The sequence below is a fragment of the Thunnus albacares genome, chromosome 14, assembly GCF_914725855.1.
Source record: "Thunnus albacares chromosome 14, fThuAlb1.1, whole genome shotgun sequence".
Lineage (NCBI taxonomy): Eukaryota > Metazoa > Chordata > Actinopteri > Scombriformes > Scombridae > Thunnus > Thunnus albacares.
In genome coordinates this window covers 13,071,986-13,097,361 of record NC_058119.1, presented here as the reverse complement: position 1 = coordinate 13,097,361, position 25,376 = coordinate 13,071,986, and the positions used below count along the sequence as shown (strand labels likewise).

The 25,376-nt window shown below is 38.4% G+C and overlaps 4 protein-coding genes across 11 annotated transcripts in view; 3 read left to right on the top strand and 1 right to left on the bottom strand.

Moving 5' to 3' along the window:
- Nucleotides 1–311: 311 nt before the first annotated feature.
- On the top strand, nucleotides 312–10,820 carry znf451 (zinc finger protein 451). 7 transcript variants are annotated; one of them, XR_006407079.1, is made up of 14 exons: nucleotides 312–1,870; nucleotides 3,044–3,107; nucleotides 3,546–3,629; nucleotides 3,749–3,862; nucleotides 5,606–5,717; nucleotides 5,910–6,060; nucleotides 6,164–6,290; nucleotides 6,406–6,565; nucleotides 7,059–7,206; nucleotides 7,318–8,825; nucleotides 8,905–8,976; nucleotides 9,338–9,400; nucleotides 10,115–10,218; nucleotides 10,309–10,820. XR_006407079.1 is itself a non-coding variant. In XM_044372413.1 (13 exons), the coding sequence occupies exons 2-13, from the start codon at nucleotides 3,048–3,050 to the stop codon at nucleotides 10,153–10,155; spliced, it is 2,640 nt and encodes an 879-aa protein (XP_044228348.1). In that variant the 5' UTR covers nucleotides 312–1,870; nucleotides 3,044–3,047; the 3' UTR covers nucleotides 10,156–10,820. The 7 variants fall into 7 exon arrangements, 6 of the variants coding, with proteins under 6 accessions (XP_044228348.1, XP_044228352.1, XP_044228351.1 ...); XM_044372413.1 differs by having other exon boundaries at nucleotides 10,115–10,820; XM_044372417.1 differs by lacking the exon at nucleotides 312–1,870 and adding an exon at nucleotides 2,425–2,447 and having other exon boundaries at nucleotides 10,115–10,820.
- Nucleotides 10,821–11,657: 837 nt separating this feature from the next.
- bag2 (BCL2 associated athanogene 2) lies at nucleotides 11,658–14,628 on the top strand. Its single transcript, XM_044372485.1, has 3 exons — nucleotides 11,658–11,936; nucleotides 12,465–12,574; nucleotides 13,583–14,628. Exons 1-3 carry the CDS (start codon nucleotides 11,815–11,817, stop codon nucleotides 13,975–13,977), a joined length of 627 nt encoding a protein of 208 aa, XP_044228420.1. The 5' UTR covers nucleotides 11,658–11,814; the 3' UTR covers nucleotides 13,978–14,628.
- Nucleotides 14,629–15,604: 976 nt separating this feature from the next.
- Nucleotides 15,605–22,794, bottom strand: rab23 (RAB23, member RAS oncogene family). Of its 2 annotated transcripts, none has more exons than XM_044372483.1 (7): nucleotides 22,429–22,794; nucleotides 19,296–19,529; nucleotides 18,803–18,888; nucleotides 18,395–18,551; nucleotides 18,155–18,237; nucleotides 17,964–18,056; nucleotides 15,605–17,880 (listed from the first exon to the last, which is right to left on the bottom strand). In XM_044372483.1, the coding sequence occupies exons 2-7, from the start codon at nucleotides 19,448–19,450 to the stop codon at nucleotides 17,747–17,749; spliced, it is 708 nt and encodes a 235-aa protein (XP_044228418.1). In that variant the 5' UTR covers nucleotides 19,451–19,529; nucleotides 22,429–22,794; the 3' UTR covers nucleotides 15,605–17,746. The 2 variants fall into 2 exon arrangements, with proteins under 2 accessions (XP_044228418.1, XP_044228419.1); XM_044372484.1 differs by lacking the exon at nucleotides 22,429–22,794 and adding an exon at nucleotides 21,787–22,050.
- The window catches only part of prim2 (DNA primase subunit 2), a 29,672-nt gene continuing 26,769 nt past the window's right edge, over nucleotides 22,474–25,376 (top strand). The window contains exons 1-2 of the mRNA XM_044372481.1: nucleotides 22,474–22,584; nucleotides 23,432–23,533. The gene's annotated coding sequence lies outside the window, so the exon portion shown is untranslated. The remainder of the gene's footprint in view (nucleotides 22,585–23,431; nucleotides 23,534–25,376) is intronic.

The following is a 25,376-nucleotide window of genomic DNA, read 5'->3' as shown; positions in this document are numbered from 1 at the left end:
TTTGTATCCAATGATATCCATGCAATGTTACTATAACATTATTAGTAATACAACATATCGATCTGTTATAGGTTATTAAAAGGTAATAGGCTATTTTGCTGTATACTTACTTGTTAGGTGGCTCTTTTACTGACAGGCATTGAAATGAGACATCATGCACAGACATGTTCAGGAGTAAACAACCTCAAACCTAATCCAACCATGATTACGTAATTTTGGATGAACTGATATCATTCAGAGCTTTTCTTGAGTCAGATGAAAGAAGAGTCACGCAAAGCAATATGAGGAAAGAAAGGGGTTTTATTTGAAACTTTACAAGGTAACACAGGATAAAAAAAAAAAAATCTCACAGAAATAAAGCTTGTCAAACCATATGACCACATCTGTATGCACCTATACACTACATTCTTAATCTTGGGATGTATACTGTGTGCTTTATCTGAAAAGGAGAAGAACCTACATGATTAATACCCCATACAGTGCTCATATAAGCAATAGCCAGTTATTGTAAGTGCATGTAAAAAAGTGTCAATTTATGCTGTAAATCTATATAGCATATATTGCATGTGTCAATATATATTTTTACATGATGGATAAATAGTTATTTTATGTCATATATAAATTAAAGGAAGGTTTTTGTTATGGTAAGGAAGGCTACTCTAAAATACCATATATACAGTACAATTAATGCACATAAAGTATATTTTCATACAAACCATAAACAAATACTATGTATGTATGTTAGTATGAATACTTACAGTCTATGTGGTAAACCTATTATTTATATATGTCAACAAATTTTCAGTTAAGGAATATATATAGTCATTAAATTCCAACTTTTACACTACACAAATAATTGCCATTTATGGCTTTGAGTATGTCAACATATGTAGGCCTACTTATGTGCAAAAAATATAGAAATGTTTACTTTACATGTCATCATATGTTAATGAAAGAGATGTATGTTTATAGCCATTGCAATACATGTAAAATAAGCTTGCATAAATGGTATTTGTATACTCACATCTCCAGAGGCAATCCACTTACATGCATGGGGTTGAAATGTTTGGCACCAATGCCCCCTTGAAGAAGCTGTTGCCCTGGGTTGTACACTAGTCATTTCTGAATCGTCCTGTGTACACACTGGTTACAACCCATAGTCCAAAACTAAAATAAATTACATATACCTATGAATGTTTTGACTAAAGTTTATAGTTACAGCATATATCCATATAAGAACAATACATTAAACATTTTTGCACATATAGTGATTACTCCAGCATGTTCACACATTTTTGTTGTGTTTTTGTGTTATATTCTGTGCATATAACTGTACATTATCATCATGTCAGTGTCACGTATGCATTTACCAATAATTGCAAATATGCAACAAATGATTGCACTTTCCCATATTATAGCTAATAACGTTGATAAATATGCATGTCCTTTCTAATGTATACATATTCTGCCTTCCACATGAGTAGCAGAGCCCCCCCCCCCCCGGTGCACGCCACAGCTGCTGTTTACTCATCTTGATATGAATAATTCAACAAGCATGTCTGTGAACTTGTAAGTTATAATCAATTCATTTTGTGATGATGGGAATCGGCTACTGGGTATACATATGAATCCGACTGAGGAAATAGCGATGGAGTGATAGTTTCACATTTTCAACCCGTGGAGAGTGAGCAGAGCAGACGGGCGGAGTTCGTTCTAGTTCTCTCCCAATAGCGATAAACTCCGCACCGGCGGCACACTCCGCGTGAAAAAGGAGCGCTTCAGATTTGCACATGACGTTGCAGACGTTTCGGGATGCCGTAGCTAAAAACAGGAAAGAGCAGAAGTCAACTGAGGAGTGAAGAACGAGCAGGTAATATGACGCTCAGCTTCATTCGTGTGTTGACTCCAACCCTACGTGATTGACAGCAAACCATGCCCAACGTAAAGCGTATTTACATTGCATTCGTTTCGCGACTAATGCCCGTTGCACCCGCAAACACAGAGCTAGTTAGCTTAACGTTACTTTTAGCTTGAGGTTAAGGGGTGTGTCTTGGACTGCAACCCAAGCGAAGCAACATGTTCACGATTTTGGTGCTAATTAAGTTGCATTACGGACAACGGTTGATGTTACGAACCCATCTGATGGCTGGTGAACTTCTCAGTGACAAACTGGGAGACTTCTGGTCTATGTCAAGTTTGTTTAAAGTACCTAAAATACAATTTAAACCAGCGGACTACAGGCAAGTGCCTTTTACAAACCAACCCAAAATCTCTGTATGGCGCGTAAATCAGTTTCTTCTTCGCTCAACTATTAAAGCTCTGCTCCGCCGCTCAGTGCTGCCACCGCTGGACGGGAGCTATACTGCAGCAACACAACAGTGCTAAAGCATAGTTCACTGCAGTCCAGCTTCCACCCACCGGTGGCAGCACAGAGGAGAGGCTCTCTGGTAGGTGAGCGATGAAGAAATTATACTTTGCATGGTTTGCATTGAGTTTAGTGGGTTTGAGTTGCACTCCACCGGAGAGTAAGTCGTGTTTTTGTTGCTTTAGACACGCCTGGCATCGACGTGAATGCTGCTGAACAGTTTGTAAATATTTCAGCTGCCCTCCGATGTGTTTTACAACATTTTAACGTTAGTCCGTTATGAAACTTTACCAACGTTAGCACCGAGTATATGAGAGCTGTACGAGGAGAGCTACTCAAGCCGATATATCAGAGTAACTGTCTCATTTTTATTGATATATTACAACTACTGTAACTAAATAATAATGAGCAGTTTGCGTGCTGTTAGTTAGCTAACCGCTGAACCATCATCTCAAACGTAAGAGACGTATTGAAGAAATGTTACGGCTGTTAATTTCTTAATTTTGACTAATCTCGAGTTAGCAGGCCTAAAGCTAAAGTTAAAATTGGAGGCGCTTTACAGTTAAGGCACATGTCTGTCTGGTGTATGTTTACTGGTGCACACCCCCTCCCCTACATAAATGTTCAAAGTTAGAGCTGCGGCTGCAAAAGTTACATTAGCTTGTTGTTTTTCCTCAGATAAATGTCTTCTCCAATTCAAGCAGACGAAGATGAGGTGGAGGAAGAAGTGGAGTTTGTATCAGTAAGTCATGTGTAGGCTTATATATTTATTAAAAAATCAATAGGTTCAAAGGATAAGATAACCAGTACACGCACAGCATTGTCAATGACACTGCTTACTTTATCCTTTGTTACTGACTGGACTCTGACTGGTTATTCAATGCATTAACGTCTTGACCAAGAATCAGACTGAGTTGCCATTTAGATTCACTTCATTCATGGGTATATGAATTTTGAATCACTACGCAAGCAGCATCCCCAAGAAAAATCTATATTTTAGAGAGTATTCATATACTTGACAAACTTCCAAAGCTAGAAAATGGTGTGTCGAATAGCTATGGATTATTTTTCATCACTGTTTCAATTGGTATATTAAAATTAAGTAATCACCTTTTAAAGGTTATGCAGGAATTGCAATCTTTTACCACACTAATGACATGATGTCTTGTACTTGCCTCAGGAGGCTCCTCTCAGACCAGTATTGGACTGTATTGATCTGCTGAGCGATAGTGAGGATGAGGGATGTTCATCGTATGCAGACACGGTGAGAGGCTAATCAGAGCAGCATTAACTAGTAATCCTCTAAATTTCTAATTTCTGTTAGATAGAATGGATACTTGTCTAGAATTTCCATAAATTGCTGTGATTTTTCTTTTCCCGCAGCTGGAAGATAAAATCGACCGACATAAAGCGCATGTTACATCTACTCTGGATAGACTCGCGCAGCAGGTGGCCCAAGAGAAACGGGCAAGAGAAGACAAATGTAAAGCTTTCAAGGTAAGTTAACTTTAAATAAAATGATCCTCTTTCGTTTTGTTGCTTGTCAGACTTTCATTCCTATTTCACTTAGTGCCAGTATCATCTGTAATCTTTCTCATTAGTCTCCATTTACAGGCAAAATGACTTGTGCTTCCTCCCAAGGGCACTTTTTGTTACACTAAATAATATTAAACTTAATTGTCTATCACATAGTAACAGAAATTCTTCTTTGACACGGCTCAATCAAAAACTAAGGTAGACAAATGTAACATAAACAAAGTAGAAACAGTAAAACTACGTTATGAATGTTTACATGCTAACAGTACTGTTAAAGGACGAGTTTAGATATGAATATCTATGTGCAAAAAAGGTTGTGATGCATATTTGACAGTTCTGGCTAAATATAAAATATATTCAGTAGTGAGACACACTTCATTCTAATAGTGTTTCAATTGAAACACTCACATTTATGCATCTATAACAGCAAAGGAAAATAGACAATTCCTCATCTATTCTGTGGAATTTCTAGCCTACCTTGACTCAAAACTATACAGTAACATGAGTAGTATAGATAAAGTATGGTGTGACAATAATGTGATAATTGATACGCTTAAACTAGAGACAGAGCGCAAAATGTCATTGAAAACTACGCCCACCAGAGTGGAAAACAGTCAGCATCATAATATGCAACCAAGGACTGCAACGTTAACAGAATGTCTGTATCTAGCTAAATCATTAGATTTCAGCATGCCAGAGGACTATTTTAGCACCATATGTCTACCAGAGAGGAAAAGTTATATTGACAATGACAAACTCAATATTGTGTCTGTCTCAGTGTCCCTTCTCCTTACCTTGCTTTTCTTGGAGAAATGATCCCACTGAATGGTAAACTCAAACATAATACTGCATAGCTTACTGATTTATCCACAATCCACTATAACACAAGTTGCATACTGTCAAAATGCTTTAGCTGAACTTAGAGAAATATAGTTAGCCTAAAACTGACATTTGGATGTTTGACTTACCAGTGACAAAATGCTGGCTGCACATATAGGGATACCGAGTGTCAGGATCCCAGTTTTCCCATTCGTCCTGCAGATGCATCACATCGTATTGCCTGTATCCACTTTTGCCTTCTTAAAGGCTCAGTTTTCCGGTTCGGCAGCTTATAAAAACTTAGTTATGGGTTCTTTACCCTGTTGGTAGTGCATCCCACCACAGCTTTTAGGCATTTTTCTGTTATTTGCTAGCAGACTTAATTGGACTTAATTGCACTCTGTCTCTATTATCTACTTTGCAAAAATTTAGTTGGTACTCATTCTTTGCAGAAAAATCCAAAGGATGCTGGTACAATCTCATCTTTAAACAGCTGTCAATGGAGATTTTTTCTTTTTCTTTTCTTTTTTTTCAAATTTAGGGATAACATTCCAACACAACGCTCAGGAGGAATTTTCTTTGTGTATTGTGTTGGTATGCACAGATGCACACAGTATATGTGGGGTCAGTTAAGGTCATTTGTAGCAGCAACAGTGCCACCCTGTGGGCAGAATGGAAATAACTGTAGCAACCTATTAAAATGAACAGTGACTCAACACAACAACATAATACTGTTCATCATTTAGAAAATTAACATTATTACCATCTGTTGGTTTCCACTCACATCTAGCTTACTTTTTTGTAATTAATTGCGAGGCAGGTTTAAAAATTATGGTTTAAAGATTATTTTCTGTTATTGTTGATCTCTTCATGTCTCTCTTTCAGGAGAAACAAATCTTACAAAAAGCACATGGACAGCAGGAGCTGGCTTTCAGTTCCACAAATGGAAGCCATCAGGAAGCAAAGCGTTGTGTAGATATGTGGTTAAAGATGCCAGGTACGTTTGTAATATGAATTAGAAGTCAGTTGTACTATAACACTCACATGTTAAACCTGCAGTGATTGAGTTCAATCAAGTGTTGTTCTGTTGTATGTATTGCCCCTGTACTATAACTTTTTTGGGGGGTGGGGGGGGTTGTCAGCTGACTGACTGTGCAACTTATTGTACTTTGTCTCTATGTTTACTGAGGTCTTAAACCTGGAGTGATCAGTGCTGGTTCTGGACGGAGACACAGACCTGCTCCTTTCCCCCTAAATACTTCAACTAAACACACTTGTCCGGTTATCAACTGTGGTCGAGTGTATGACCATGCGTCTCTCCTCGACGGTCACTTAAAAAGGTAATTCTTTTCTGTTCATGTCCAGTGCAAGTGTAGTGCTTTAAACCATTTTCCTGAGCACAAATGGGCATATTTTTCAGTAAAATATATATCATGTGTTTAGATTTGACCACTCCCCTTGCGATCCAACCGTCAATCTTAAAGGAAGTCCATCTGAGCTCTTTGCCTGTGAGGCCTGTGGTCAGTATTTTCAGACTAAAGAAGCGTGGAGGAAACATCTTGAATCTAAGGTTTTTGCCCTTTTCCAACTGTTTAATTAAATAGTTCTGCTCTTTTAATATTTCACTAATTAGTTGATTTATTTGTGAAGAGAAACGTTTTGCATTATGTTGTTTCGATTCCTAGGTGTCCTCATCTAGTGCTGAGGGTCACAGCATCACACAGACCTATCAGCGGATCGTGTGTTTCGCCTGTCCTGCATGCTACCTCCTCTTCAGCCTCCGGGATGAGTGTCTTCAGCACATGTCAGCCAAAAACCACTTCACAGAGTCGCTCGCAATGAGTGGTAAGGGTTATTGCAACTGAACTGTGCCTTGTCTGTTGATTATACATTTCAGACCATAATGACATCTGAATAATGTCATATTTTTTGTATGAGGGGAATATTTTGTGTGGTTATGTACACATTTTCATCAGAACCTCACTTACCTGAATCTCCAAAATTAATGTTCATAGAGAAGTGAAAATGTTGTTATTAAACATTAATATTTAACAATTTTCTAATTAATTTGTGTAATTATACAAATTTCTTGTGCAGGAGACTCCTTACTGTAGTATGAACACTTTAATACCCAAACTTGTCCAAAAAGTGACAACAACCTGTCCCTGAAGGAGCTGGATATGTAGGTTTCCTGTGCATATTAGATAGGGGAAATATTCTAAATAACTTGGTTGTCATTTTAGGGTTATTATACATAAGGCTGTCTTAAAGCAAGTGCTGATGAGGTGTTATATTAACATAATTGAGATTACTTTTTTACTTTTCTCTTCTTGTAAAGAACCCAGAGGAAGAGCACTGCCAGTTCCCGTCCCACAACGTGCTAAGAATCGTCTCATCACTTTGTGCAAGGATACAGCGTTCAATGTCCGGTGTTCTTTATGTCACAAAGTACTTACCTCACATCAGGCTGCTCAAGCTCACTTTAAGTAAGTTTCATTGTGACTGCTCTGCAATTAATGTATTAATATATATTGATATTACCGCTGTTTTTGTTCAAATTTTCATGGAACTGATTTTTCCTGTCTTTTCTCCTTCAGTGTGCACTGCAGACAGGGCTGTGCGGTAGCCAAGGCTGATAAAACCATAGTGCAGGTAATGAAACAGCTGCAAGTGCGAGGGCAGTGCTCCCTCTGCTGTAAAATCTTCCTCAGCCAAGCTGAAATGGAGAAACACAAAGAATCGACCCAGCATGACGTGGAGGTCAACAAAACAATGGTGAGAGCACTTCTTCAGTTCTGCAGGTTTAGTGAAATTCAACGCACCCAGAGGGCTAAAGAGACTCAGGAGAAGAGGCAGTCCGCTGGCTTTGAAACAGCTTTTCAAAAGAGAAACAAGAAGAGGAGTGAGTTTGAAGAATTTCCGGCCAAACGGCAGAGACTAGGTTTGAACGGCATCACCAGCAGAAACTCAACAACAGCATGGTACTGCGAGTGTGGTCTGCAGTTCTCAGAGGAAGCCACAGCCAGCAAGCATCTCTTGGCCGTGAACCAGATTTTCCATCAGTGCGGTGTGTGCGGCAAACACATGGGAGAGTCTTCAATTACCCGCCTGCATATGAGTCGCTTTCACGGGGGGGCTCATCTGTCCAACTTCCTTTTCTACTGCCGCAAGTGCAAAGTGGAAATGCCTCGTTACGAAGATATCCTCTCGCACGTGTCGCAAGTGCACAGCGGACACACCTTCTTCACCGAACAAGAAGTTCCCGAGGAGCTCACCACCATCATCGACGACAAGCCGTCCACCAGCAGCGAAGTCACCCTGCACTCATCCTCTAAGACAACGGTTCAACCTGACACAGTAGAGGCACGCTCCTCAACAGCAGCTAAGACTTGGATGTGCAGGATGTGCGAGGACATCTTTGACTCGGAAGCAGCCGTCCGGAAACACTGCAGAGACGTGAGCAGTCACAGCTTTCAGAGATTCATTTGCGGCCACTGCCCACAGAAGTTCTTTAAAGAGTCCACCGTACGCAGACATTGTACGAATGAACACGACGGGCAGATAAAGAGCTCCCACTTCTGCGGCCTATGCGACAGCATGCGGTTCGAATCGGAAGGTGAGTTCTTGGAGCACTACAAGAGTCTTCACAGTAAGGACTACTACTGCATGGATGACGCTGAAGTCGTTCAGCCAACTGTTGCTGAAAGCACCAGTCAGCCTACTTGCTCGTGCCCGTGCATGGGTTCAGAGAAGAGCAAAGAAGAAATGAAAGCTATGTATACACAGTGTATGAGGAATCTGGCCGCTGATGGAAGATGTCAGTATGTGTGCGCTCCTTGTAGTCTATCTGTGCCCTCCTACGCGCAGATGAAGACTCACGTCCACACAAAACACACAGCCTTAAACCTGGACAAGACCTTCGATGTAGAATGCAAAACTTGCCAGGAGAGTTTTACAGACGTTCCAAGTTTCCATAAACACTATCACTCCCGACACTGTGCGCTGGAACCTTGCATGAGCTCCAGGACCTGCAGGAAAGACGTGAAAGCAGAACCCACTGCTGTCAAAATACTCAACGCTGTGGAGATCAAACCAGAAACTAATGGTAAATCAGTTCAAATCTTGACATTTATTATCTACGTTTGCTTGCAGCACTTAATTCTGTTTTCACATTGTTATTGCAGAGATTGAAGATGAAACACTGGTGAAGTTTTTGAACATGGAGCAGGAAGAGAAAGAGAGCGAAGCCAATGAAAGTAGGCTATATTCTGTATATAGCCCTCGTGTAACTTACGCCTTGTGGAAAAATAGATACTGTAGTTTTTACAGGCACTATACTATATCAAATTTTAGTCTGTGTGTTTTCATTCTTTTTTTTAAAGCTGGAAAATTGATGCCATCTGGAAAATTGTAATCATTTTGTCAAAGACTAATCTGCTTAATTGTCAGTAAAATTAAAACTTGGCATACTGTAGAGCTGTAATTTGATTGTTTATGAAATACGTTCTATAAACAGTACAAAAAATAGTATTTAATATGTTTGAGTGTCTAATTATCTTATTGCTTATTACTAATTTTAATGAACCGGCTCTTCATTCATTATGTATTCCATTACAGATGAGTCTAATGACGAGATGGATCAGGCACTGGCTGTGAGTGCAGAGGAAAGAGAGTCAGCAGGTATGTGTGTATGTGGATGCACATGTAGTTAAGGTCAGCAGCTAGAAGAGTGATTGCATTTTCACAATGTATGCAGTATTTTAAAGATGATCTAGTTTGTTCCCAGAGGTAATGTTGACTGTGCGCCTGTGCTGTGTTCTTCTCTCCTTTGCTGAATCTTTATCCATTTGTGTATTTTTTTACTGACAGTGAAGTATTCTGCAGTAATTGAGTCTGATAAACATTCACTGTGTGTGTTAGTCTTGGTAGTTGGGTGGCTGTTATGAAGTTTTCTAAGCAACTGTTGAGTTTCCCACAAAAACACAATATTTGAAACAGAGTTGGTTCCATGCAAATAAAGAATGTCTGTCACGTTTTGCTTTGCAGGTAACAATAAATAAAGATGAAAATGTGTTTAAGATGAGGTTAGATTTGGAGATAATGCTAATGAATAATAAAATTAAAGACAGTAGGTTTGTTTGCAGTGACAATATATACCTGGATATTAAAGCTGTAAGATAACGTAACTGAAGATGTTAGGGGGGATTTAATTGTGCTTTATAAGATGGATCAAAAGTAATAAAATAAAAAATCAAATGTGAACAAATGGATAAAAACTAACACATAGATTATATATGTATATTATATAAGTTAGTATAAGTTGTCTCCTAGCATGCATTTGATTGTCTTGCAGTTTGCAGTGTATCCTAATATTCCCTTTTTCATCATTTACAGAGTTGGAAGAAGCTCTTAAAAGAAGCCTTTTGGAATTCTGAGGATATGAAAAGATCGTTTTTTTGTTGTTTTTTTTGTGACACAGTGTTCATCAGATATTAATAGTAAGATTTATGTTGAGAATATGTTAAATAAATGTTATTCGTTATTTTACTTCTTTTGCTGTGATTTTAATCATTTTAAAATCAACACAGGAGATCACCACTGGTCAGAGTCGGAAGTTCTCATGTTTTGGAAGGCTAGTTTGTGGCTGTTGCTTACACACTGTCCTCTCTTGTGAAGACTCGACACTTCAGTGTGTCGACACATGTGCTATAGATGGCACTGATGACACTGCAAGATGCCGTAGCTGAACTAGTGACACCACGCTGCTAACTGCGTCTCCGGTTACCTTCTCTGTTCCATTGCAGACTTGAAATCCAATGTATTGTACGCACCTTAAGGATTAGTGCTAACTATGTGCCCCAAGGAAAGTTTCAGTGTTTTCTGGACTGCTGCAATCCCAGTCCTCAACTGTATATGATGGAATCTTCAACTGTTTCCCTAAAATGAAAACCATAAAGTGTTAATTGTGTTGTTCAGGACTCAACAGTATCAAAAGGGACATTATTGATCTGTGCTACAGAAATATGGTATAACACCTTGGAGCTCAGAGTACACAGCACACTTACACTCATCTGGATGAAAATAAAAGAAACTAAAGAGACATTGTACCGGGGGTCTGCTTTGTGCTTTTTACACCAAACTGATTTTGTGAACTGGCTTGGATATAAACAGTTATCCAACTGAAGTCATGTCTAATTACAGCTACAATACTGGCAACACCTCTGTTAGTTTCCTCATGTTGCTTTGAAAACATTAGCAGGTGACTGACAGATTCCAGTGGGTACTGCAAATTGGCATTCAATTATTTTGTGTGCGTTTCTGCCTTTGTAACAGATATATTATAACCTTCAGCAGGTTGAATAGAGCATGGAAGTTGGATCTGGAAACATTTATAATAATTTACTCTTTGGTAGAGGCACTCTAGCATTTTAAGAGCAAGAGTTTTGAGCCCTATCACTAGGCCAGCCATTTAATCTAGAGGCACTAAAAAGTTTGACTTTATGAACCCTTTATGAACCCTTGACCCAGCTTTACACTGATGTTTGAACAGGTGCATACAGTCTATGTATCCATGAACTCTGTTATGCTGCCGTTATGCCATTGACTTCACATATCTGTTTTTTTCAGGTATCTTTGTCAGTTTCTTTTTTTGCCAACTATATTAAAAATTAAACAAGTCAAAAAGAAAACCCAGCCATCTAAGCCGGGGTTTGTTGAAAATGTAATGAGTGCTAAAATATTTTAGGCTACAAAAGCCTCACCTGCAGATATGTTGAATGTAGTACAATAATAATAAGTGACATGAAGTAAAACTGATATTTGAAGGGCTCAAAATGTGTAGAGAATGAAATTATTTTGGGGATCCACTGGACCTTCTCAGCGACCTCTCTTGGGTCCTCGGACCAGACTTTGGGAACCCATGCTCTAGACTCCTCGGGAAACTTCTGTGAGGACTGAGGAAAGGAAGTTGCAGCCCATGTTTGGAAATGTTCTCCCTGGGGCGCCGCTGCTACAGCCAGAGGGGAGACAGTCACACTGTTGATCGCACAGGATTTCTCTCCGGGACGAGATCTAAACATTAATCCTTCACCAGTATGGCTCAAGCAAAAATACAGTCGAAAATGAACGAACCTCCCTGCAGCAAGTTCAGCAGGACACTGTCCATGGCAGACCGCTCCGGGCGACTGCTTGAGCATTTGGATCAGCTGGAAATAAGGTACAGTAAGGTTACAGGCCTTACCATGTGCGCTACACTGTACATTTTATGATCAGTACATTCAATGGCTGCTCACATTCTTTATGGTAAAGAGAATCTATTTTTAATCGACTAACCAGCTGTTTAATAATCCTAAATAAGAGTGGGTGTAGTTTTGTATCTTATTCATTATGCAGCATTCAACATGTGGATTGAATATGGTTTAGTCAGTTTATTACAACAACTCGTGATTTTTTTTTTTGTGAAAGGAAGTGTCTGTAAATGGATGGGAGTGGTCATGTATTGCAGTGGTTCCCCTAAACTGACACAAACGAGACCACGGACCCCCAGTTTGATAAGATTAAGTCCCGTAGCCCCCCATCTGATAAGTTTTCTGATTTTAGTTGTTTTATGATAGAAAGTGTATGAAATCCACAACCACAATAGTCACATTCTGTCATTGTGTTATTATCTTATTGATAGAATTATAGTGAAAATAAATGATTGCTTTGAGAACCACTGATGTTTTGTTGTCTCTGTGTCTGTCAGGGTGGAGTCTTTGCGAGAAGCAGCATCAGCCTTGGAGCAGGAAAGGGAGTGCATCCTGGAAATGATTCAGTCCACTCTAAATAGCCAAGAAATACTCAACATCTGTGCTGGTGAGACAATGTTACTGAGCTTGTAACAGCAAACTTTGTTTCCTGACAATGACTTTACAGAAAAAAGCCACAGTATGTCTGATACATCTGGTTTGTCTGTATAGGAATCAGTGCTGTGTCTTTGTAGCTTTAACATTGTGATCTAGTGAGGTTATTCTCTGAGTGATACGTTGTGGTTGGCTGGTGGTGCTCAAGAAACTCAGGGGATTTGAAAAAGAACCAGGCAACATGATAGTTTTTGTACTCCACCCAGCTGCAAGTTTACAGCAGACTTACAGTATTCAATCTGCCACAGGCAATTTAGTTGGCCTGTATAATATACTGTAGAATAAGGTAAAGATATTTAATTAAAATCATCATACAGTATTTATCTGATTACATGCATCCCAATTTCCTGATTTTGCCATAAATTATCCCTAAAAATAAAACCTTAAAAGTAGGCTGAATTATACATTAATACATAGCCTATGACTATATACACTACTGTACTAACAGGTGTACAGTCCATTACAAAAAATAATACTATGTGTAATGTACCACTTATATAAAAAATATCCATTTTGTAGCAACTGTAGTTTGTGTTGAATGTATTGCTACATTACATTATATTGTAAGGCAATTGTGTTATTATTTTTCACCTGCTGGAGAAAGTAACAAATCTGTAAGTTGACCCAAAATTGCAGATTTAAAATACGACACAGTCGTAAAAATGAACTTTAAAAGCTTCACAAGTGCAGTTTTTATTGCAGGGCTGTTTTATTGGATTACATTGCATTAAATTAGGGCTTTATCCTACCTACTCTAGTACCCCACCATGCTTTAAGACAATGCTATTAACCTGAGCTGTGTGTCTTTTGATGGTGGAAGGAAACTGGAGCATAAAGAAGAAACACACACGGAGAACAGAGTCAAAATTCTGCCACTTACAGTAGAGTTTATTAATGTTCTACTGCATTTATGTCATTTAAGATGCAGCATTGATTTCTTTAATTTTTTTGTATCTTCTAGGAGAGAGAGAAGAGTTGACTTTAACTGCGAACCGTCTAATGGGGCGTACACTGTGTGTGGAGGTCTCTGTTGGTACAATTAGAAACTCCCAGCAGGAGGAGGCTCTGCGCAAGGCCACATCTATGATAGACGAAATTGTCAAGAAGTTAATGGATAACATGGACGGCGCAAGACACCAGCTGCTGGCCCTGCACTCTGCCTGTGTGACCGAGGCACCGCCTGTCCCCATCGACCAGAAGTTTCAGGCCATAGTGATCAGCTGCGCTCTGGAGGACCAGAAGAAGATCAAGCGGAGGCTGGAGACTTTGTTGAGGAATGTTGAAAATGCTGAAAAGAACATCAAGATCCTGGATCACCAAAAACTGGAGGACCCAAAAGCCAACGGCAGTCAATAAGACTCATCACAGAAGCATGAAATGCGTCTTAAAAACCACTAAACTCACTAAGAACTGTTCTAATCCTGTACTAACTGAAGAAGGACTCTACATGTTGCAGCAAGACCAGTCCCTATGGGAAGATTACCTTACCTTAGGGTCAAAAATAGAGTAAAGAACAAAAATTCACTGATACGAAATGTGTGGTCACATATGCACAAAGGTGAGACAGAAAAAGATACCGCCACAAAGGTATAGTGCTCATTGGTTGCAGATTTATTAGAGGGCCAGTGCTGACAATCAACTCATAATAAAGTCACTATAATGCATCAATAGATAGTCTACCAAGGTTTACGTAATAAAACAGTGTAAAACCTGACTGAACGTCTGCACTATACACAAATAAAGACAGAATAAGGTCAGAAAATTGGCTCAAACTATTAAGGTTTATCCAATTTGACACTCAATCCAATGTTTATGTATCTTTTCCTGTTTCACCGTCTCACTTTTTAAATCAGTCACTTAGGATTTTGGATGTGCACACACTACCTCTTTGTGTGAAGGCAACACAAATCACATTAAGCTCTGGATTTCAGCTCGTATTTGCACAAAGCTATTTTTACGACAGATTATGTGAAATAAGTAAATAAAAAACACACTGTGTAACAAGCATTTGGTAGAGAAGTCTGTGAGTAGGTTACGGCCTGTTGCTGTAACATCATAACTTTCACAGCAGCAGATCAGGTTGGTTTTCAGGGGATTTATTGACTTAAGTTTTAAGAGCCTGAAGAAAAGCTTGTTTCTTGGGGTTTTTTTTTTTTCTTCACCATCCTCAACCACACACATTCACTCACTGACACACCAACTTACACACAAATACACTACGGTAAATAAAGCAGGTATCTTTATTTATTTATTGCTAGACTGCACTGCACAAACACTGTGGTTGAAAGTTCTGGAAAAAACTAGTAATTAGACCATGAGTTAAGATTTCCTTGTCGAACGACTGTTTCCAAAGTCAAGAATGAACACCAATCTTGGTAAGATAATTACTGTTTATGTGAAGACTGTCATGGGTGAAAACAACACTATCTTTTAGAAAGTAGTTTTGAGATTGTATCTGGTCTCTATTAGCATTGTAAACACACTGAACAACTACAGAAAATGTTTTTTAATTCTAGATTGTGGGTAAAGATCATATTAGCAGAAGAGTACTGTCAGTTGAAATCACACGCTGCAAGCCCAAGAAAAAAAGTAAACTTTTATTTCAGATAACCACCAACTTTCTCCCAACCGTAACATATCAGGTGCACAGCTGTGTGGCACACTTCAAGTCATGATATATTTGTAAGTGTTAAAACAAAAATCCAACAATGACTGTTGTTTTTGTCAGAGGCCGAAAGCACACATATGTTGTTTTTTTTTAATGAATGTGTGAAACTAGTTTATGAAGTCATGTGAAAATTAGAAAGTCAATAAGACACAATGATTATTATTACAACACCTGAGTGACAGCACATAAGTATGGTCAGTTTTAACTTATGGTTCTTTAAGATTATATGCCATCTTACTGATAAAGTGCGCTAAATCCATTCAGTCAAAAAGCAAAAAAGGCAAAAAAATAAAAACACAATGTTACAAATAAGAGAAAGTTCAAGAAATCATTATTTACAAAGTTACCATGCAAGCAAATTCAAACAGACAGCAAGAGGCAATAAAATGCTTACTGGTGATCAATGGAGGAGAATGTAAACAGGGACAAGGCATTGTGGCATTGCAACCATGATTCAACATTCACTGATATGGAGAAGAAAAAAAAAAGGGCTTGCATGCAATACAGTTATACCACACTTCCTTTTTTTTTCTTTCGATACAGCACTGTCTACATACAACCAAATGAAAAATCTGAAACAATCTTAGTACCAATGGTATAACTGTGGAGAAAAGCACCTGTTACGATTTTCACATCAGACTATGAGATGGAAAAAAAAAAAGTAAGTCACCATTTAGTTCAGTACAACTTTTTCCATCTCTTCATAAAGTTCATTTGAATGGGTGAACAACTGCTACCACAGATCTGAGAATCAGTTACAAAATGTTTTTAAAAGACTAAAACATGCATGTATTCCCAAATGTCCTCTGTATTCTATTTCCATGTAAAATATTTAGATCTGTGACTATTAATAAGGACGTTTAATAATAATAATTTCACACAGGAGATTTAATATAAGACTTTTCCACATCACCATGTACTTCTTTGTGCTTGGTAGACCGTTGTGTAATTCAGTTTTTGGAATCTATTCTACATTTTTTAAAAAAAGCTTGATGCAGACAAGACGTTAACATACAGCACACAGCTAGCTGTATCGAGGAATGAGCATCAGTTTAGATCTTTTCCGGAGTACCATCATGTAATTAGAACAAATTGAATTTTCTTGCATAATCAGGCACACGACAGCAAACATCCGGTCCTGACTGACGGTCGACTTTTTGCGGCACACCTTCAGAGACTGAGGGTTTACATCCTGCTTAAGACTCCATATCACAGGGAGACACTGCTGAACTTTTTTTTTTTTTTTGGGAGGTCAAAAAGGAGCAGGATGATATTTACAAAATAGAAAATGATAAGTTAATACAGGAGCAAAACTAAGAAGGTAAAAACCAAAACCTTGTACCATGATTAGTGTTTGGTAGGTTACAAATATAGTGAAATCTGAAACTCAAAGTTGTACCAAAGTTAAAGAAAAGCACAGTTAAATATGACGCTATGTAAATAACTGCAATCAAAACATAAACCTATAGCTGATTGTGATTTGAGGTACTATGACTCAAAGAGCAGAGTATCATTATCTAAACTCATGTTTTACATCACAGAGTCCTAGAATTTGGTTAACAAATCTGCAAGTGGAGTGTAAGCAGACATATAGAAGACTATGCCAATGGTTACTGATATTTGGTTATACATAAGGACACATTCTATTAATTTCATGTTACATCCAAATCACTGCAGTGTTAGTATTTCACTACAGTTCAGAAAGAAGAAATTTGGCACTATGTCAACATTAAGGTGTTAACACTTCTGTGAAATTATCACTCAACACTTCTGTGATTTGTACAAAAATACTTCTGCACAGAGAATTCACTCTGAATTCAATAGTATTTTATCCACGATAAACAGTGTAGTTTGAACCATATTCTGTCGAAAGTTAGAAAAATATGGTACAAAATAATCTGTGTATCTTCTACAATACATACAAACATATTGCACAGTTGAAATGTAAAGCACACGGGAACAGGGTGACGGTAAAAATCATGTACACGAGCAAATGTTTTCAAAGAGCCAGAGTGCAAACTTTGCTGTTACATATTTTGTTTGAGAGGATTGTGTGTCAAGTCATAATGGAAAAAAACAAATATTCAGCCATGATGAGACAATATCACTACTTTTTTTTTTTTTTTGGAAACATTAAGTTCATGACATACTGTAGCTGCAGCTGTTAGTGTTACTTAAGGCAACCACAAGGAGGACCCAGGAGTGTACAGGTGTTGACAGGTATTATGTGCACAATATTATGGAGATCCAAGGCTGAATCAAAGAAAATTCAACCATGAGTGTGGGGAAACAACTTAGGATTTATAGATTAAACATCAGGTTATCAAAGTAGTACAGAGTAGTATTTCCCAGTCTTTATGGGCTTTGGTCTCTAAATGTGGCTACCTCCATTAGAATACAACAATGACCATCTAGTCTTAAGAGCAATAGTCAGTCGCTAAAATGAAATGATTTTATCTAGAGTAGGCTGCAGCTTCCGAAGGGATTTTTACTCTTCTTGGTCCTTTGTTTGTTAGGTCGCAGAGTGATGACTTCTCTGCCATTGCTGGAGCTCTGGTTGCAGACATTACTACTCGTAGTATTAAAAACACCTTTGGAAAAATAAGATTAGAAGTGATGTCAGAAAACTTTAAAATGTGTCATAAAAGAAGTGTTGTGCAGACAGATTCCTCACCTATTTTATTGCTTGTTGTATGGACCACCTCCGTCTCCTCTGCTGTTTGCTGTTTGAGTCGCTGAAGATACTTCTCAGCCAAGTACTTAAAAACTGACCAAAGAGAGAAACAGCAGAAATGTTATGACAGCAATACCCAGAATAAGACTGTTTGACTTGTGTTAGACCGTTTCACATTTTCAGTAACTCACCCTCGTTGACGTTAAGATCCTCCTTCACCGAAGCTCGGTAAAATCTCAGCTTAAGCCTTTTAGCCAAAGACTCTGCCTCCTCGCTGCAATGCAAAGTTAAGGAAATACTCAATTACTACAATTCACTGCAAATTATACTGCTTTAATTACTATTTAGTTATCACACTTTGTTCTTAACATTATACTGATTTACTGCTCTAATGTTAATTTGCAAAAAAAAAAAGAAAAACAGTTACTTACTTTTTAATAACAGTCTCTTCCAGTAGGTCAATTTTGTTCTGCACTAGAACCGTGGGAATATCTCCGACCTCTGCTTCAACCTTCTCCCTCCAGCTGTCGATGGCCTGAAACGACTCCCTGTCTGTGGTGGAGAAGACTAGCACACATGCTTGGGCACCTGCGATGAAAAACAACACACCAGTGAATATGATACATAATTAATCTGCCTCAATGTTGTAAAAACACTGGATCAACTTCACAACAGGCACACAGGAGAGTCACATCAGCAGGGCTACATGTGTAACAGTGTGTGCTTTGCTACGCTGACCATTAAATCTATGATAAATAAAAGAACGTAACCTCAGAGGTCATGGAGGTCAGTGTCCAAAAAGCAGCAGTGTTAAATTTGTCACATTAGTAGGGTCTTACCACGGTAGTAGGCCTTGGTAATAGCGTCAAACTCCTCCTGCCCAGCGGTGTCCCACAGCATTAGTCGGACCTCTTCGTCATTGACACTGAAACAACGAGCAGGTTTTAATAGTTTGTCTTCAGTCAGTGTAACAATGTCCTACAAGGCACATTCTACTAGTTTTATGGTAATATTATTAAAGTGAGGAAAACAGGTGCTACCTGTAACATTTGTTTCACCAACAGAGATTATCCTGAAATATCACTGACATCAGGATCATTCATTTCATAGAGAATGTCATATTCATCAGTAAACTCAGATTATGCATCTAATTGGATTTTTATTACAGCTATGTACACCAAAAATCTTTTAAATGTATGAAGTTCAAGTTGTATAAATGTTGTCAGTAAACTTTGCAATAAGATGAGGAAAAATTAGTCACACCCCAGAGCCCTGCAATATCTTTAAATAGAGGCTATAATTAAGAAAACATCTGTGAAACAGGTTGCTTACAATATTTGCCTTTCGAGAAAGTCCACTCCGATGGTCTTTTTGTAGTCTTTAGTGAAGATGCCCTTGCAATAGCGTTGGATCATACTGGACTTGCCAACTGCTCCGTTGCCCACCACGACCACCTTGATGGCCACTTCCATGTCCTCCTCCAACATGGTGGTGACGTCTGGTTGGTTGTCTCAGTGCCACTGATCCTGGGTACTTTTAGTGATGTGACGCAAGCACATATACCTCCTAAAAGCATAAAAGAAATATACTGTAAACAGACTGTGACGGTCATGTGTGACACATGGTAAGAGAGGGAAACTGTGACTTTAAACATGCTTAACTTGAAGCTTGTTACTGTAGGATGGCTCAAATGAGGATCAACAGCTGTTATTGAAAGAAGGCTGTTAAATCATAAGTGAATACTGGAGTTGCACCCAAAAGGTGGTGAGAAAGATGACTCACGTTGCCATTTCTGCTCAAGAAGAGTTGTAAACTTTAAAACGCATTTGCCTTAAGAACTTAATATCAAGGCTTGTTGCTGTGAGTTTGTTTTATAATCAACCTTCTGCCCTCTAGTTGTATAAAATCACTTAATGCAGATTTTTTAAAGAAAATAAGCACTCAGCTGTGAATAGATAGCATATCCTCTCCACTGATCTATAACATTATTTTACTACAGATAGCAGTTGTCCAGTCAATCAAGTCAAGTCAATTTTTATTTGTGTAGTCCAATATCACAAATCACAAATCTACCTCAGGGGGATTTATAATCTGTACAGCAATACAACATCCTCTATCCTTAGAACCTCAATTCAAATAAGGAAAAACCTTTAACAGGTGAACAGACAAAAGATCTCTCCCCCAGGACAGACAGACATGCAACAGATATGAGTACAGAATAGACCAAGCAAGCTAAATTACAGAAATACAGCATAAACAAAGAAGATGACAAAATTATAGATTGATTGATAACATATATTAGCCATGAAGGAAACCATTCTTTACGGCTAAGGACACAGCATTTCTCCACCTAAAAGTAGTTCTAAAAAAACTAAATAAAGTAGTAAACTTTTATTAAACAATATATTGGAAACTAAATCTGTCGGCTGTAGTGATGACATGAGACACTTTTTTCTTATCTATTACAACTAAAAATTGTAGAACCTGTCAGTTAATCTGATTTTTTAATTAATATGTTTGTATATGTGGAAATCGTGACAAATCATTTCAATTGACCAGACTGAGAGCCTAAAGCAATTTCTCCCAATACCAATTTGCATGGCTTGTAAAATGTAATTAATTTTAGCACTACAGGTTAACACAAGAATTTAATTGAGGAGGGAGTGCACTCTAATAAATGGTCATACACACGTAGCTGTAATTGACCGACTATTATGTCCGCTTATGTTGAACTAACTGTTGTAAATTTTACAGAGAACTTGTTTGGAGAAGCTGTGCGATGTGTTTATTCTTCCATTAGCAGCAGTGGACTCCACATAGCAACTTGGTCTTCCACAGCTACGACGTATGCGTGTAGCTGCTGAGTGCGAGGCTAAACAACATATTGTGGGAAAGCTGTTCCCAGTGGACACTGACAACCTACTGTGTGACTGTGCCGTCCAACAGCCTGTCAGGATTTGACTCACAATATGTATCACACTAGAAGATATTTATTCATCAGCTATAATTGTAATGCATGACGCAGTAGTTGTTAAACAAGCAGGCAAAATAGGGATTACAAATTTTTTAAAAAGTGCCCTTAATTTCTGCACTCTTTGATGTTTTACACTAGTTTACACTTCAGTTTTCAACTCATCTCTGTGTTATTTACAGATGTGTGGTTCAACTCTGTTCTGGGGTCACAGAAACTGAGTCAGAGTGGGGGGTCATGAAGCTGGCTACACACTCGCAGCAGGCTTTAGCTTTGTGTCAGCACCTGTAAACCACAGGACAACATGATTTCTGTTTGGAGACTAGTGCGAGACTGTTTTCTCACACTGAATGAGTGAATTTAAAATATTGTGCTGAATAACACAGCGATTTATCAGGATTGATCTGGATGTTATGATATGGCTGTTATCATGTTTAATATCTTTTATTGACTATACAAATGCTGTACAACCTAACAAAACAAAGCAGTTACTAAAACAGATTTCTCCCACACTGACTAAAATACTTGAGAATGACAGTTCCTGTTTGACTCCCCATTACCATCAACTCCAGTGTGGTAAACATCAATTAGACAACTGGTAATTTTCCATACTTACACATAACTACATGATCTCATCTACAGAGGGTCTTTGGATTAACATGCTTTTCCATTTTTAGTGTGATCATTACCCCATTCAGACCACACAGACAAGATGTGACAGATAACGTGAAATAAATACCAGTTTTAAACAGCAGATTTTCTTGTGGTGGGCCTTATAATGCACATATAACGTCACATAAACTCAGTTCAAGCATACAAATGAACTCGGTTAAGATAAGACACTCCCCTCACCTTCATACCAGACTGACCATCAGGCCTCAAGGCGCGGCACCGTTAACGCGAATATTTTTGGGGCACAGAGAGAATAAAAATATTATAACGCCATGAGATGGAACTTCTGCTTTCTCTCGCTGTTTACTCTTGGTGTGTATAGTAACTACTGCCAAAGTCTATGAGGGGAATAAAGTTTTAGTCAACTTTTCGTCCGTTTTATTCTCCCACATCAGACTCCCTCGCCTTGGTCAAGACATGACCTGTTGAACGGTCTTGTCTAGATGGTAACCCCAGGAACTCTCGCGAGATTGATCATTTTAACCCAAACCATGATCTTTCGCTAACCCTAACCAAGTGTTTTTTTACGTGCCTAAACCTAACCAGACCTTAACCACAGTGTTGTCACATCATAAAATATAATTATTTTGTACAGTGACAAACAAAGAACACGATGAAGAAACAATGCATACAAGTCTCGCGAGAGTTTCGCAAATCTTGTGTGTCCATCAAGACACATCCCTGTTGAATAGCTGGCAGGAGGGTGTCTAAGTACAGAGCAGCTGGTGGTGCAGCAGTCCATTAAAAGGCTGAGCGGAGCAAACAGTGCTGGTCAAGAAGGATAAAAAGCTAGAAAACCCATACAACTGTTGAATTTCTTACCTGTTAAATACCGTTACAACTTATCCGGTGTCCGCCAACATTAGATGAGCTAACCAGCCAGCTAACCCGCAATCACATATCTCCAGTCTGCCTCTGTTCTTCACTGAGGCAAGAGGAGACGCTAGTGGACTCGGGGGCTAAGGATACCGAGCTAAGGTTAGCTCCTTTTCCCAGAGAAAAGAACCTTCAGCTCCACCCGTTAACAGTGTCCAGCGAATGACCGCACAGGCCGAATATGCCCCGCTTCACAAAGGCAGATAAAGTTTCATAGCGTCGACAACTGATTAAAATATGTTACATTTGCAGGATGAAAATACATCGCTGTCTATGCCGCGACCCTGCGTTGCAGCTAACTACGTTGCGCATGAGAGTAGCTGAGCTAACCAGCTCGCTAATGTTTGTTGCCTAGCAGCAGAGTCAAAGAGAGTACGAGGCAAGATAGTTACTGTTGATACAAGCGTCTTCGCTCAGGACTCTTGGGTACATCTGTAGTTTCCAAGTCACAACTGAGGAGAATGTTGAAGTTATTAAATTTCATTGCGTCTATAATAACTCCTTGCTGATATCGATCATTTCATCAACAACTATCGTATCTTTTATTATTGTTTTATCTCAGTGGCTGATGGACCAAATCTACCAGTAAACATGCATTCACTTATGAACATGAATTACCATTGTAGCTAGACCTATAATTCCACACCATAGCACATTTTACAGAGATATGCATTTTTCTGTGCAATTATAGCCCATAAACACTGTTCTTTGCTCAGTGAAGTTATGCCTATATTTACCTGTCTATACCGATTTGGTACAACTTGATTTGGTCAGACAACATACTAACATATACACATATAAGCTATTATTAGATTCAGAAGGTGAGCATAAAACTATAAGCAATGTTTTTGCACCCTTCTGCATGCATGCATAATCTCTGCTGTTGTGAAATACACTATGGTAAATCCTGACTTTTTATTTGCCATGTCATCTTTTAATGTTACTGCAGTGCCGAAGACCATTGAGAATCTGGGAGTGAAACAGTCAGACCAGTACAAAAAGAAACTGGGCTGAGTCTAAAAACTTCAACTTTCCTTACAGACCAGAGACTGTGAGTATGTTTAGCATTACATGCATCTCAACACTTTTAAGATTTAGCAATGCTGCATTTTCAAACAGTCATGAATTACCATGTAGCGAAACACCAATATTTAAACTTTCTCACACAATGATTTCACACCGACTATATACCAGGTGTTAGCTTTCAGAAGAGCATACAGGGCTTGGGAACATGTCATCATGTTATTTTAACCTGTTACAATGTTTGTTGTTTTTTTTTGCATCATCCCTGACAAAAAAACTAATAAATAAAATGTAGAAAAATATGAATGAAATGACCAGTAAAATTTGTGCAAAATAATAAAATCTTTGTAAAATTTAGAGTTACATATTTGTTCGTGGAGTTTTGGAGTCATTTGATAAATCTTTACATGGAGACTGTGTCTATACTTTGTTCAATAAAGGTATGATTATGTTTATCTGTCCATACCGATTTGTTATCATTTGATTTGGTCAAACAACATACTAATATATAGGATACTGAAGGTGAGCATAAAACTATAAGCAGTGCTTTTTGCACCCCTCTGCACGCATATATTTCCTCAACACAGACTGTAGATGTGATGTCTTAAAGCCTGTGAGGGTCCATTCCTCATTGGGATTTGATTAACACAAGGCCTATAGGGGGCCAGAAAGGTTCAGGTTCACCTTGTGGCATTTATGGTGATTTGATTAATTACACATTCGTTTGCCAGTACTGCCAGGGGTTAAGGTGACAGCTGCATTATTCCATCATCCTGAGGCCCCATCTCGTACAGGGGCCCTGGGTTACAATCTATATTAAAGCTGTCATTATTTCAGTTTATCTTGTGCTTATATGTCACATATTCCTAAATTAATTTATGATTATAATAAGCTAATTAACAATGCTCAGTCAGTGGGAGAAATGAGGGTCAACAGGGGCCCACAGCCCATTTTTGTGCTGCACATCCAGACGGTTAATCGAGCCTTGGGTTAATTTTAATTACCAAACATTGAACTGAAATGTCCCTATCTTCAGTGGAGGAAGAAGTTCCGTATCCTTTACTTAAATAAAAGTACCAATATAACATTCCTGTACAAATAGTCCTTCATTCATACATTATCAATAAAAATGTCCTTGAAGTATCAAAGTTATTCTAGAGAAAAATGGCCCATGTAAGTGATAATTATACGTTAGATCATTAGAATGTTAATTCTGATGCATCAATGTGTAAGATGCATTTTAATGTGGTATTTGGTTGGGGTGAAGCTGCTGTAATTTAAACTGTAAATGCACTGTGTATACGTATGTTTGAGCTATATCAATGCATTGTATTTCATAAGCTCGTTATGTTTTTTTATGTAAGATCTTAAAAAACGAGAATGAGAAGTATGTCTGATAAGTGGAGTAACAAATACAATATTCCCTTCTGAAATATAGTGGAGTAGAAGCAGCATAAAATTTAAATACTCAAGTAAAGTACTTCAATTGGACTGTAATACAGTACTTGAGTACACTCATCACAGAACAACCAGGATAATAGTTTTCCAATGTCTGTATTAACTTCTATCTATCTTCTTGAAAAGAAAATCAGCATCTCAATCTATGGGGCAAGGCAACCCATGCGTTCTGGGTGCGTTTGATATGTGTTACAGACAACCCTGTAAGTCCCTGTTGTGTCCAGCCAGGTCGACGGTATAAAAAAAAAAAAAAAAAGGCCATGGCTCATTTTCAAGCGGAACGTCTTCGGCTACACGTCTCAAATGGAAAAAAAGTTAAGTCTCTTCTTGTCCCCGCAGAGGTCGTGTAGCTGTACATACGGCGGATCGGGCGGAACAACAAATCGAACGCCCACACATTATGACAGCCAGCC